At 43.3% G+C, this 15451-nt stretch overlaps 1 protein-coding gene across 1 annotated transcript in view; it reads left to right on the top strand.

The window, feature by feature from the left end:
• Positions 1–4033: 4033 nt before the first annotated feature.
• LOC104954874 (protein patched homolog 1-like) overlaps positions 4034–15451 on the top strand; it is a 19512-nt gene continuing 8094 nt past the window's right edge. The window contains exons 1-2 of the mRNA XM_010782074.1: positions 4034–4558; positions 6125–6317. Coding sequence (XP_010780376.1) covers positions 4388–4558; positions 6125–6317 — 364 coding nt within the window. The 5' untranslated portion in view covers positions 4034–4387. The remainder of the gene's footprint in view (positions 4559–6124; positions 6318–15451) is intronic.

Consider the following 15451-nt stretch of genomic DNA (forward strand, 5'->3'; position numbering starts at 1 on the left):
GATCTGTACAAGTCAGCCCCTGTTTTTAATTAGCATTAAATCCTACCTCGTCCTCGTTCCATCACATGTCGTCTCTGCTGTCCCCGTAATTCCTTTGTGTCTCTTCCTTGTCACAGCACTGCCCAAGACTTTGTCGCCGACTTCAAGCAATTCTACCATCTATCAGGTTCGAAACCCCTAAGAAGTCATACTTTTGACCAACAGGCTTTCTGGGTAAACTTAATTCCCCAAGGACCTCTAGAATCCGACTAAAACACATAGTTAAGCTTACTAGTACATAGGTGATCACTAAATTTTCGTAAACAACTATTCGAAAGGTAAGTAAAATCACTCGAGATATTATATTATTCTCACACCCTTTTTACCGTGAAATTTTTTTTTTCTTTTTTTTTTTTTTTTTTTTTTTTTTTTTTTTTTTTTATTTTTTTCTGAGTGACACTCGCTGGGTTTTACATAATGAATTTTTCGAAATTTAAACTCCGTAGGACGGCCTTAGCACATACGCCGAAGACCGCAACCAACTACATAGCGAGAATACAAATATACTTTTTTTTGGGTTGAACCTGTCTATCCGGATGAATGACAGACAGTAAGATTGGTTTTGGGTAAACGGCAACAAAAGAAGTATATCTCCCTATAGTACCCTCCTTCGTCCTTCCTCTCGTCTCCTCCCTGATCTCGACCACTCTTCCCTTGTCCAACTATAAAGATTTATCTGTGAAAAGAAAAAAGCTTCCCCTCTCACTCTACGTTACTAACCCTTTACTCGATTAGGAATGGTTACCCAAAAATTGTATCTAAAAACAAAAACACCTCTTTTTTCTTCTCTCCTCCTCGTCTTGTATCTGCGATCTCGACCTCTTCCTTGGCCAAACTAGTAAGATTTATCTGTGAAAGAAAAAGCTTCTCCCCTTTACATGAATGTTCACCCCAAAATTGTATCTAAACATTACAAAACACCATCTTTTTCTTCTCTTCCTCCTCCGTCTTGTCCCGCTCTATCACAGCACTAAGACTGGTTTTTTGGTCCCTCTATTACGCGTTCTATAGGACGTACGGACTGAGATGGTCTAAGTCCCTCTTGTTTTTCATAATAGGTACCGATTATACAGTTTCGTTTTTTGAACCGACGGATTGGCGTCTTTTTACTTTCACCGTGTTGCTTATGCGGTCGCCTAAGCAGTAAAGAGCTGTGGGAAACCCTGCGAGATATTCCATGTGAAAAAGAAATCAAATCTGACATTAACTTTGTGAATATAAGAAAGGTCTAACCTGACGTTGGTTACTATAGCAGCTAGTACTAGCTGCCTGGCGTTAGGCTAGTTAACAAGAAAAAAAACGTAAGCTCCCAAACTATAACTCTGTTGTTATCGCCTCTGTCCAGAGATTACACATTTGGTGACATATCAAAAGTATTCTTGACTTACCTTCAGTGGTACTTTTTGTCCTCTTAAAGCCGAAGTAGTCCCTCAGGTCAAGCTGTCCTTGTCGCTTACTGGCCATGATGCTTGCACAGGCTGCGCTGCTATCGTTGACGCTGACTGACTTGACATCAATTTCGTGATCGTGATATGTGCACGAGCCCCTCGTCAACAGTATTTTAGCGGCTAAAATAATGTGGACGAGGGGCACGTGACGTGCACATATAAAATGTAGAATGTTGAAAATTAAACATTGGCAATATTTCCACATTAATTGATCAAATAACAGGGGATGGGAAGGGGGGATGGCCGTTTCATAAGGGGGATGGTTTTGACCATTTTAATACCTAAGGGGGATGCCATCCCCCCCCCATCCCCCCTCAACTCGACTACTGGTTGTAGGCCCATACTTGTAGTAGTCTCTAATGAAAGGCAGATTTTTTATACTACATTTGGTTTCTTCTTTTCTAAGGTTAGATTGTTCTGTTGTCAACATAAAACACTTAAGTGTTGATATTTATTTTTCTGCATTGCATTTGATATTGACCTAATTCAAAAGTAACATTAAGTAATCAGGTTACATAATTAGATTTTGTAATACTAAGATTAGGTTAATGATAATAACATTACATTATTTATTTCTACAGAAATTTGAAACGGATTACATTTTCAAGGTAACCCCCCAACCTTGAATATAAATAGATATGGTGTGCCTTAAAACTCATGGAAAATGGGTTTCTATTTTTATATGGCGTGTGTCTAAATGTACACTTGTTTGTGTACACGTGTGCGTGTGTGCGTGCGTGTGTGCGTGTGTGTGTGTGTGTGCGCGCGCATCTGTGCAAGACAGCATGTTACTCACAAGTCTCTTCCTCTCTGTGCTTGAAGTGTATCTTATTGACTGATATAAACGGGATGCTGCTGTGCATGGGTTGGTAGCATGTTGGTAATGTTTACAGTGTTCGGCTAATCACGTGACAGTCAAAGAGTCCTGCCGTTGGAGCGCGCGGGACCACCCACGTGGCCAAAAAAGGAACAACCAAGTAATTGTGAGTGAACCTTTTCCTACGCAGAACAGGATGCCTGCGACCAAGACGGATTACAAAGGAGTCTTTTTACTGCTCACAACAATAAAGCATTTATTTTTATCTTCATCATACCGGTCACGTTTCAGGCTCCACGGGGGGCGGATATCACGGATTTGTTCTGCAAGCTCTCCCCACCTGGACTGAAGATGGTGAGTGCAGGTCTGGCAGCCAGACGAGCCGCTGACCTCAGGTGTGAAGTTTGGTCTGAAAGACTGATCTCAGGTCCATAAAGTGCTACACAGGCTAATTACCACACAATTCCTCTTTGTTTAGTTAAGCCTGTTGTATTGTTCAGATTCACTCAAATCTTATAGTAAATTAAGTGATTTAGCTTTTCCCTTTTAAGGTTTAAGTCTTGGATACAGTTCTCAAAAATGTCTTTTTTTTGTCTTTTAGATATTTTTTTCCCATTGGTTCTGTAACCATCTGGGATTTGGTTTATAAACAAGTGACATTTAGGGGAGCAGACATTCATTTTTGTTTTAATGTCAAAATGTTGATGTCGATTTCTTGAAAAGTTATTTATCTTCTGGCATAGTGGACAATTGATTGAAGTCTGCAGTATGCTTATCTGAAAATAGTGCGAAATGAGACATAACAATCTGATATAAACTATTCATGGTTAAGATATCGATAAATCCACAATGTCATTGACTTGAGAGATACATTTCAGATGTTAGAGCGTTATGCAACTAAATTAAATCTGCGTCTGGGACCTATGTTAATTATGAGGTTTACTACATAAACGCACCTTTGTAATATTGAAGCAATTTATAGTAGGGAATAGGCGGTATGAGTGAAGTGGATAATAAAAGTTAATACAGAAAAACATTCCTATGCGTAAAAACGCCTATACGACAAAAGTGTGAGCCAATGGTCAAACATAACTGTAGCCTATACACCATTTAAAGTTTACGTTTACCTTTATTAAAACCAACATAGAGTTTTGGCTGTAGGCAACCCCTGGCTGTAATACAGCATAGAAATATACATGCTACAAGTGGTGCTGATATTGTAACGACAACACACTGTGGGACCTCCCCTTGAACCGCTGTAATTTGAGGCTCAACTACCACCACCATGGTAGAAAAAAAAATCTAAGTTAAAAACTGAAGATCTGACATTCCTCGGGGCCTTCCGTCGCACAGACCGTGTACCTTGCTTCAGACTTCAGGTCGACGGGAAATGCGTCTTTCTAACGACAAGGCGCTGTGGAAACCCAAAACAACGTACGAACCGCGGCTTTGGCTCTCAGTGAGCCTCCCCTGAAGTTGGAGATGCACACATGAGGTCTCCCTGCCTGGGTGGTCTCTCTACTTTAGTGAGCTGTTGCTAAGCAGCTAATAATAGTCGTGTTTGCTGAGTAATTTTTGCTCTTCTGGAACCAATCAGATGCAAGAAAGTCCTACAATCTGACAGCCCCAGAGGCGGGATCTCGGTTTTTTTCCCTTTACACCCCTCCTCCTCCTCTGCCTCCAAATGGAGAGAGGTCTTTTTCTCCTCTTCTATTGAATCTCAGAGTTGGCCGTGACGCGCGGCCCAGGGGAAGACCACATAGATCTCACCAGAATGCAACGACTATCGAGCTTTCTCGCCCGAAGACTTCTGTATGGGAATCACTTTGCGCACCTCCCTTTTTGAGAGAAACTTGCTTTTTTTAAGAGACACGGGGAATGCGGTGAAAGCGGTGGAGACCTCCAGATCGCGAAATGTTGGGATGGAAGGCGCAGACTTTGACTCGCCGTCTCCAACAGGAGTATGAAGTCCTACTTCACGGTTGTGAGATCTCCGAGAGGGAAACTTTGTTGCCTTGGGATATCGCTACACGCTCTCGGGGAAATACTATAAAGTGGGAAACAGTCTCGCAGTCCCCGCAACATGGCCTCGGCTGCTAATGCGCCCTCCGAGCAGGAAAACAGAGACCCCGATCGGCCCAGGATAAGGCGGAGGAACAGGGGGGACTATACCCGCAACACACCGCTGGATTTGGAGTATTTGCAGCGGCCAAGTTACTGCGATGCGAGCTTTGCTTTGGAGCAAATAACCCAGGTGCTTATTCCTCATCTAAACCGAGAGAGACCTTTGTGGTCTTCGTTTCATTGAATTCGCCGAAAAAAGTGGCAGAACTATGTCCAGTCGCTGCTAGGTAACCGGCTAGGGGACACAGGGGTAAGGCAAGGTTGTAGTGAGCGGAGAGGTGGTTCGTTTTTAACTGTGCAACATTTAAAATATCATTCTGCAACTTGCATCTGTTTAAGCACGTGAAGCAAGTTGTATGAGCAAATACAAACACTCCTACTACAACATCCCAACCTATAACGGTCTCTGAGCAGGAAAACATGCCGCTTTCACACCACACACAGTCGACACCACTATGACTTTTTCACAACATCCAGCTTGGTGCTTCTCTGCACGAGCGGCGTAAAAAGTGTTGTTGGCTAACTTTAATGTTAGTTTGACAGTTTCTACACTTGTGAGACTCGTGTAAAGGGGGAAAGAATCCATGTGGCTGCCCTCTTCCGTTCACAAATATTGTGAGTCCCCCTGTGATGGCTCCTCCACTCCCCATGCAGGCCGGAACACACGGGCTGCTGCACGGGGAGTGGAGCTGTGTGTGGTGGGTTTTGTGGGTTTAACCACATTCCCCCTTTCACGGTATTTAATATCAAAGTATGATGTGCAGGTGTGCGTGGGTATTAATGCAGAGTACTTAACTGACAAATTACAAAAAATAGAGTAACTTCTGTGGAGTAGGAAGCAAAGCCTTTTTACACTTTTAAGGTGTTTTAGCTCTATTCACAGGGACCATACTTTAACGGGATTATCATGCTTCCAAATCAGGATTTTAAATCCCTGAAATATATGGGTTTGCATAAGGATATATCTTTCTGGAATACAAGACACAGAGAAGATTTATTATCTAAACATCACCTACTGCATCATTGTGTCCTCACCACTTTGTCCCTTTTACCTTCATCAACTCTGGAGGTCCAGCTCTAAACCTATTTCTGAGCACAGCAACACAAACCAGTGACACCTAATGTCAGTGTGTGTGTGTATTAGCATCCTCATAACTCATCCGTGTAACAGAAAAATGTCACAAATGGACCAGGCTGTGCATGTGTGGGTGACCTGTAGGGGATGAAGATATCTTCCTTTTGCATGTCTCCTGCTTAGGTTACAGTTTATACATGTTACTGATATGACAGAACCTGTGGCTCTCACTCTGGGGAGCCCTTAGTTGTTTCTAGGCGGTCCTCAACAGATGTGTATATTTCAATCATCACAGGTTAGATGAGTGGGACAGTAAATGGGTTTTAATGTTTTGATCACAACTCCCATTTTCGCCCTAGCCATCATTATAGAGACACTTGCAGTCTCAAAGTGAATCATAACAACTAGACTTCTGAAATGAGGTGTCTCTGGAGTCAAATTGTGGCCCATAGTTTAAATATTTGAAGACTCTTTGATTGAACACATCAGGTACCACCCATGGTTTTCAATTCAGTACAACATCAAACCTTTTCTATTAAACCCTTCAGATATACCTGTACAGGTAAGTGTATGTTTTGTGTTTGAATGTACAATAACTTTACTTCTCTTGTCTCATTCTAGGGGAAGGCGACTGGGAGGAAAGCACCTCTATGGCTGAGAGCGAAGTTCCAGAGACTTTTATTCAGGCTGGGCTGTTACATACAAAAGAACTGCGGAAAGTTTTTGGTTGTGGGCCTCATGATTTTTGGAGCTTTTGCTGTGGGCTTAAGGGCAGCTAATTTGGAGACGGATGTGGAGAAACTTTGGGTTGAAGGTAAGAAACTCTGATTTGGTGTGTGTGTGTGTGTGTGTGTGTGTGTGTGTGTGTGTGTGTGTGTGTGTGTGTGTGTGTGTGTGTGTGTGTGTGTGTGTGTGTGTGTGTGTGTGTGTGGAGAATGTAAGATGCTGGGATTCATATTTTGTTATATTCTTTTGAAGCTGTAATATTTGATATTGATTGTTTGGACTAGCGTGTGATGGTTTAGGGTTAGTGGGTGCTACTAAACAAGCCAGGGGAATTGTTTATTTTTTAGGCCCTGGCAAGTGGCCAAGTGAGACTTGAAAATAGTAGAATTTCCCTAATATACTTGCAGCTTCTCAAGCCATTTTAGATGCACATGCAAGATGTGCAAGAGGTGACTGTGACCGCACTCAGAAGTAAGGATGTAATTAAGTTCATAAGCAGCTTTAGGGGTAGAGGACATTTTTGTCAAAGCCGCCATTTTGTGAGAGTGTGTGAGTGTGTGTGAGTGTGTGTCTGCCTGCCCCCAGCAGTTGAATGCTCAGAGACTGTGTGTGGTCCCGTTTTGGACAGCTCTCAACTTTCCAAAAAGATTTGTGTCCGGCTGCAGGGAAAAAGCGGAGTGAGGACAGGAACTCATATTTGAGGAGTGGATATGAAGCTCACTTGTTGTTTTTCAGAAACAACTTAAGAAGACTGAACAATTTTAAGGAAAAAGGGACTGTGCATGGGTGGTGCTTGGGGGGTAAGGGGAAGGGGCTGTGCTTTTTTCCTTTCCTTTGATCCGCATTCCTGCACTTAGGGCTAGAGTTGGCTGTAAGACTCATGAATGGAGAAGCAGATTTTGCTGCTGAGAAATTGAATAGGTATTCTGGTCATGAAAGAAGAAACAAAATAGTTTTCACGCATAGTTGTTTTTAGTTTGTGTGGTTGCCTCTGGTTTCAACCCATTTTAGCTACCCACCTTGATATAAACATGTATAGCTCTGGAGATCAAACATTAAAGCAGACAGATTCCTGCACAGATCAAACCCCCCACCTCCTCCCCGGGTTGGCTGTTCCCTCATTGCGTGCTTCTGCAGGGGTCTGACCGGCAGCGTGTTCTTCTAATCTGTGGCGCAGGCGCAGTAAACAGCAGTTAAGGCAGAGGGGTGCCTCCTCAGTACAGGACTCCTGACTGTAGCCAGAGGAACACACTCTATTCACACCCTTTTTCACATGTCAGACCACGGTCATGTGAACTCCAGTGAGGGGTACCATATAAAAAGTCCACATTATAACAGAGCATAGAAAGTTGCTACCAACCTTTATTGAGTGCCGAAATTGATAAGTCGATAAATTGTTTGACAGAAAAGTTCTTGCTGACTATTTTTGATAGAACTTAATTTAATTATACTGCATGAACAATTGTTGGAAATGGCATCACTCAAAATAAATGTAAAGATATCCCTTTTGGGATATGTCAACTTGTGATTTATATTTCTCTTTATTTACTCTTTCATGTCACACTATTCCCCTCTTGGGAGCTCTTCTGTAACTAGTGTATTCAGCCATTTTTTGGCAAGCAAATTACAGTGTTTGAAGCATACTGATCCTACAGCAGACACCTATGCCGTTTGAATCTTTATTGATGTTTTTTGACATTTGGATCTTAATACAGTTTGGAAAACCTTTGTCCAAGAAATACATTGTAACTATCATGAATTTAATCTGACTGCAGCTGCTGTGCTTCATGAAGCAGCAAACTAAAACATTTTTACAACCACATTTAAAGTCTAAAGGGAATTAAATGTCTCATACTTGAAGAATATAAAGTTTGGAATGGAGTAATTTCCCAATTATGAGATTGTTTTTGCTTTACTCTGGGTTCCCTTTTAGTGTGTATGTGAGACAAATATCATCAGTTCATGCCCCGGTATGCTGTGATATTTGCCATTATTCTTGCTTGTGGACTAAAAGGTAAATCAGGCATTCAAATAAATGGCACTGTTCCCTATTGGCATATCATCAAATTCACTGGCACATAATTGATGATTAAGTAGTTTGAAAGCTAGATTTTCTGCCTTAACCTATAACTAGAGTGACACCATAACATTTTGATTTTGTAAAAAATACTAGCTTTATGTTGAATTTGACAGTTGATCTGAGTCTGGTGACCTCTAGTAGACATCTACAACACGTTTCACAGTGGCTCATATTGTTACACAGAGACCTGCTCATACACACTGCACTGACAAAGAGACTGGGCTGCGGTGGTTTCCTAGGTCCCGGTACGTGAGGGGTTCCAGATGTTGATAGGGAGAGATCTGTTTGTTTAGATTAGACTGCACAGCTGAGGGATAGATTAGTTCTGCCTGTGCCGTGGAACGCTGTGCTGGGCCGTGCTGGGGGACTGGCCCATCGTCTGAGAGGAGAGAGGAGGAGAGGAAAGAGCGGTTGTTTATGTTTCATTTGGAACTGCCCTCCGCAGGCGACCCATGGACGACCCCGCCTGGAAGCTGTGTGGCCTGTGGACGCACGCATACTCACACAATACACTCGGCTCATATTAAATCTCTCAATTGACTGGTGCTGCATTTCACGTTTGTGATCTCATGTGGTGTCTGTCGTCACCTGCTTTCTGCTAGTGTCGAGGTCTACAGCAGACCACCATTAGCCCGCTAGTGTGTTTATTCTACATGCTGTCACGTGCTGCAGCTTTCGAAGAGATTGTCTTTTCTCAAACAGTGCTCACTCAGCACCGTTTATAAACACTCTGACACAGGAAGTTCTGTTTATTAGACAAAGCGACAGAGAGCAATTGGGAGTGAGCCGCATGCCTGCACAAAGGGGCGATTGTGTCAAACCAATGAGGATCTATGGGGGTTTGTGTTTCGCTAAACATTAAGGGAATGATATTTATTTTTTAAACTTTCTCTCCTACCTGGACCACAAAATTATTTTAGTGGCATGCAATTAAGGCAGCCTGCATCTACACTATTGCTGTGATTGTTTCCACTTTGATGCCCACCCACCATTTATTTTTGGCTGAAACAGGAAGTTGTAATATTCTGGTTACCTTTCTTGCTCTCCCCACACAAAAATGTGGCTTGACACTAGGGCTGAATTTTAAATCGAAATCGCGATTTTAAATGATGCGATTATCAAATCGCAAAGCCTTTTTTTTTTGTTCTTCTTGTGTGTCAGTCATCCACACCAATCAGAAGTGCTGTGCTCCACATGTACCAGTCATTGTTAACCAATCAGAGGTGGCCCATGATAGTAGGTGATAGACAGATTGATCCAATCACCTGTCAAGTATTTTTGAAAGTGCCTGCCCTTTCCAAATGGCTTCCAATGGAGCTTTCCTAGATGGTTTGGTGAAACAAACCATCTGAGTCAGGTTAGTAATGCTCCATCACATGTTTTACATCTATTACAGGGTGAATCTTAAACTGAAGCTTGACTTTAAAGCAACCCAACGGACGTTTCATGTAAGTTTAGTTCTTTCACTCGTAGCTCGGGCTGCGGGGGTGCTAGAGACGGGAGCACGTTGATGCGACCTTCCTAGCCGGAGATATGGCCGCATTTTACAATAAACTTCCGTTGGGTCGCTTAAAAACAAATATTGCAAATCGAATCGTAATCGCAGTATTTGTCAGAAAAATCGCAATTACGGTAGATTTTTTTCCCCAAAATCGTGCAGCCCTACTTGACACCCTCTATGTGCATTCCCCAATGTCAGAAGACATGCCTAATGGCCTGTCATCGATTTCAGATACATCCTCAGTTTCAAATTGCAGAGAATTCTAAATGATCTTTCGTTGATTAGCTGTACTATATAACTATACAGTCGAGAAGCAGGGGCATAGAAGAGAGGAAAAATACCCCTTTAGAGTTCCTCCTAGCCACAAATGGAAAATGGAGCCATCCCTTGGCATTCTAGGTTAAGGCAAACATAGGCCAAATTGTAAAGAAAATAGCAGCGCCGCCTGCCTCTAATTAAAACAGTATCGCGTAAACATTGGCCTTCCTGTAGAATGGCCCCTCGCTCTTTCGCTCTCTTTGGGTGCTGAGAGAGGAGCTGGATATGTGGCTGTGGTTAAGGGGCTGTGTTGATGGGTGAGAGAGGGTACAGGCAGGAGAACATTTGGAAATCGGTCTTTTGTGGCTCAAGCTCCGGCCGACGGTTGACGTTGAAACTGTGGGTTGAGCAGATGAGATCTAGCTGCACTGTAATCTGGGCTGAATTGAGGTTAGCTTTACCAGTAAGTAACAAAGGAAAATACGAGGCCTATGGTATTCAGAGGATGTCTTTTGTTTTCATCAAGAACACAAAGATATGTGCGAGTGCTTTTAGTTGAATATAATAGTATATCGTCCTTAGATTTATGACCTGAACGGGGGCATAGGGCTATGGATTGCAGTCTCAAGGCTACAGACTGAGGGGAGGCCCCTGGTCCCGGAGCGCTTTCTTGGGGGACATGCGTGTAGAGGCTAGGGGCCACAGGGTAGACCTCTGGGACCCTGAGGTCATCTCGTAGAGGCCCCGCTATTTAAAACCTCACCTGATACTCGCCCTGTGGCCTGGGTGCAGAGTGAAGACTCACAGCAGAGGGGAGGCAAGGGGTGGAGGATGGGAGGGAAAATGCAGCAAGTCACAGCTGTCACCAGGCATTGTTTGTGTCCTGTATGTGTGTGCATCGCATGAGTCACATATTGTTAGGAGACTATGCATTGTTCTCTCTTGTATCAGTATTTTAGTTAACTAACTCATGCTTAACCTTTTGACATCTGTCCTCCAGCAGAGGGCAGTGAATCAGAGATAGATGTTGCTTTAATCTCTGAATTACTGTAACCAAACATGGACCAAACGTGTTTTTTTTTCCTCTAAAGTAGCTCCCTCCCCACATTGCATGTCTGTTTTATATCTAGTGCGATTAAGAGTTGAGTACCCAGAGTTGGTGGTTGTTTTGTTGTTTTGCTGGTAATGGCAGCGGAGAATGGAGCGGTATAATGTTAAATGCATGCGGAAGAAGCCATGACATCCTTTCTTGTGGACGAAGATGAGGAGAAGGAATAGGAGGAGGAGGTCCCTAAATGTGGCGTCTCCACTGAGAGGATTGTGGTTTGCATGATTGAATTATCCAGCTTTTGATGTGTATGGGAGCATTGATACATGCTTGGATGCACACGCACATGCACACACATTCACATATGCAGAGAGGCTTTGGAGTTTGGGTTCTGTGAATGAGTAGGTGGTTGACCAGGGCTGGCATTGCAGGCTATTTTGATGGGCCTCTCTTTGCAATTTTTCCTCTTTATTCATCTGTTTTCCTCCCTTTTTCTTTAGTTTTCTTTTACTCTCTCCCTCACACTCCATCTCCAACTGCTTTCATTCAGCAGCCGCAAGCAATCAAACACACAAACGTGCCCACACCCAATATTCTTTCCTAGTTTGTACAGAATATGCCACACAGTCATTTATCTTTCTCTTTCCATCCTCTGTCGCACACAAATGTGAGCATGCAAACATGCACCCCTTTCTAACATTTTTAAAACTGGACTCAATTAAGTTTGTGTTTATCCGTTCACTACAAACAGCATTAAGCCTCTATAGAAGGAATAACATTCCAGCGTGTTGTGTTAAACTTTACGAGTTGATGAAAAGTGCAGGCTTGCTGGTGAAGGATTTAGTGTGGGGAAACATTGCGCCTCTGGTACTGTACACAGACTTACAGCAGTGTTTTCTCAAGCTAGCTCTCCCTCATTTGAAAACAGTTCAGTGTATATTACCCCAAGTAAATTTGTAATAACTTTAAAAAATGTGCTTGCTAACCATGTTGGGTGTGTGTTATTGTGTTTGTGTGTGTTTGTGTGTGTGTGCTCCAGGCGAATGCACTCCCATTCACAAACGACATCCTGAGATGCCTCCAAGCTCTCTGTTTACATTTTGCATTCTTTCAGGCGCTCTTATTCAAAAACCAGAGCCCTGCGAATGACCGACCACAGGAGACTGTGGAGAGAATTACCCTCCCCCTCTAACTCCTTCTCTACCTCCTTCTCTATTTCTTTCTTTCTTTCTCTCTGTTTTCTATCCCTCTCTTTTTCTCTCTGCCAGAAAGGTCTCTCTCTTTACCCAAGCCTCCTCCCCCTCCACCACCACCACTCCCCCGTCCCTGGCTGGAGAGAGTGGCCTCAGAATGCCAGATGTATTACAGAGTGAGCCACGGCAATGTAAACACTCAGCCCTGCCATGAGAGCAGGGTGGTCTGGCCTCCCTCCTTCCCTTCCCTCCCCTACCCTCCCTCCCTCCCTCTTCCCCTCTTCCCCTTTCCTCTCTTCCCTCCCTCACAGCGTTGACTGCCAGAGGGGTGGAGAAAGTACAAAACAGCAGAAGCAGAGTGTGTGTGTTTGGGGGAGACCGAGCAAGGGAAGAAGCAGGAGTATAGTAGCGGTAGTGTGTTTGTGTTTTTCCTGCAGTGCCTACCGTATACCAGGAGAAAGGTTGGGGTGTGGATTGATGCTTTTCAGACTGCAGCGCAGAGAATTTTCATGCAAACATACTATAAACATCTCCAAACCGTGTGTGAGGTTGGAATTTTTTAGCCCCCCTGGCACACTTGGGTTACGTACGTAGCAGTATAGTTCATTGCAATTCCTATAGCACAACGTCATAGAATCTGTCAGCAACTGCAATAACACAAGTACCACACATGCACACGCAAGGCCTAAAGATACAGTGATATAAAACATTTCCTCTCTTAGATGATTGAGAGGTTTGCAGCTCTAGATTGAGTCAGTATGTGTCAGAGTGAAATAGTCTCCTGTACCGAGACCGCCCTGCAAGTCTGACTGAAGCCTGAGGACGTTGGGAACTTGTGACCCGACTGTTGTGTTATTTAGTGCAACAAGGCCTGACGGGAATAACTTTTTATTCTGTCATTGTGTCCTTTCTTCTGTTTAAACATTTACGTGTGAGATTTTGCCCAGGTCTGCTCACAGTACAGAACAGCAGTTGTGTGACAATACCTTTCCGTATTACATATTGCAAAATGTTTTTTATTTAAAGCTGCTCTTATGACTATTTCTATATTAACTTTTAATCAAAGTGATGAGTGAAAGTGATGGTCTTAATTGGTGAATCGCAGTGAATAATAACTCAACTTTCTAATTCCCATCTTCTTACTGGAGTGTTCAAGCATCTTGCAGCTAGTTTTCCAAACCACTTAACTGTTTTAGTTTACTCCTATGCATGTCCTTGGCATGGATTTTGTTCCCAGTGGGATGATGTTTTAACCAAACCACTTTCTTCAACCTACTGTACACAACACTGAGTTAACGCAAAGTTGACCTTACATTGAGCAGTTCAGTTGTAAGTATTGACTTAGGCAGAGACCAATGTTACAAATTGGCACCAGTAGTATCCATTTTCAAATGATATTAAATAAAAGATAAAGTGCAAAGGTAACCATAAAAACATGAATGCAAGAATGGAAAACTGGTAAGGAGATTCCATTTACTTTTGTCTTCTTCCATTCACACTATCTTTGTTTCTGTGTCTTGTATTACACACTTAGGAATGTTTGATTTTGGGATACCTGGAATCATTGGCCATCTTTTCAGGAAATGACAGAAAGATGGCTGGATGAGATTGGCTGTTCAGGCTCATGTCACGGTCTGTTATGGCTGGGCTGCGGGCCAATCAGATGGCAGTAAATGCAGCAGGGAGAGATCGCTCACCTGGCTTGCATTGGACAGGCACTGACAGGAGATACAGGATGAGATTTTTCCCCGACAGAACTGGAGATGGATGGAGTTTTTGTTCTTGTTTTAAAATGTCTACCATATCTGTGTAGAGTTTCAACATATTTACATGACTTTTACAATGGCAGTATGAATTGCACATTTGTTGAGTTTTGTTAATTGAACTACAACATCTGCACTTATGCACCCACATGCTACAAACACAGACTTTCCGTTTTCTTGCCCTACTACTCTTTCCACTGCACTGTGAATCCATTGGCATTGAATAGGACTTTTTTCAGGGTGGGGGGTTGGGAGGAGAGAGTGGGACCTGAATGAGGGCAGCAACGTGGAAGAATCTGCCCATTGAGGAGTGTGTGAATGTACACCTCGGGCCCAGGGGAAGCTGCATTGGGAGCCAGCCGACTGCTAAATACACCCATTTTAGGGTCTGCAGGGGCCGGACAGGTGATTAGCATAATCAGGAGCGAGGGGAGCCATACATATGGTAATGCTGGAGTTGGGGGGTGGTATGGGTGGGGGTTCGGAGAGAGGGTTGGGTGGGTTGGCAGGGGTGGCAGCTGGGTTCCACATTTGTGTCAGGGTTAGGTGCTAGGTGTGTGTAGCTGCATGAGGAGACCTCATGATCCAGCTGCACATCAGACACTTCCACTACTGTTCCTTAACTACCTCTCTTCTTTTTCTCTCATCCTCTCCACTTTTTTTCCTTTTTTGGGTCATCCTACTCTCTACCTTGCATGGTTTCCCTCTCTTCGTGTGCAGCCCCCTCTCTTTGTCAAGCTGAAAGGAGAGGGAGAGAAAAAGAAGACGAGAGAGTGAACGGGGGCTCAGCATGGGTCAGATCTGGGTCTCGTCCCCTCTCAGTGAGGCCCTTTCATCACATATTTGTGGACTGTGTGCACACCTGCCATGCAAGAAATCCACATTCAAACTACTAGATTACTGCTTTGTATATAGCTGTGTGCTGCTACTACCACCACAAACTATTACTGTAGTCTCTTAATAATCACTGGCAAGAGGAGAGAGGGTGCAAGGTGACATCTCAAGAAAGAGGTGTAGATGGTGACTCGCGTCTGCTTTTCTACTAATGCAACCACATGTATTACATTTCCTGAATAGAGTGCGAAGTCACTGACCACCTTCACTTCCGCATCATGGACCCTATTCCGAAAAAACATAATACACTTTGAAGTCAAGGTGAGAGAAAACTTACTTTTGACCCCGTGGAATGTTGCCATGAATATACACATATGTTTGTTTGTCAGATCTGTAAAAAAACATTTCCCAGTCAAAAATCAAAGTTTTGTCTTAAAACTGTTGAAATATAAGATACTGAAAGAAACCAACTAGAAAGAGGACTACAAGAGCGCCGGAGGGGGAGGTCGCGTAAGGCTGTCTAAACTGATTATTGCCCTCCAGAG

The sequence above is a fragment of the Notothenia coriiceps genome, unplaced genomic scaffold, assembly GCF_000735185.1.
Source record: "Notothenia coriiceps isolate Sejong01 unplaced genomic scaffold, NC01 NC01_scaffold00024111, whole genome shotgun sequence".
Lineage (NCBI taxonomy): Eukaryota > Metazoa > Chordata > Actinopteri > Perciformes > Nototheniidae > Notothenia > Notothenia coriiceps.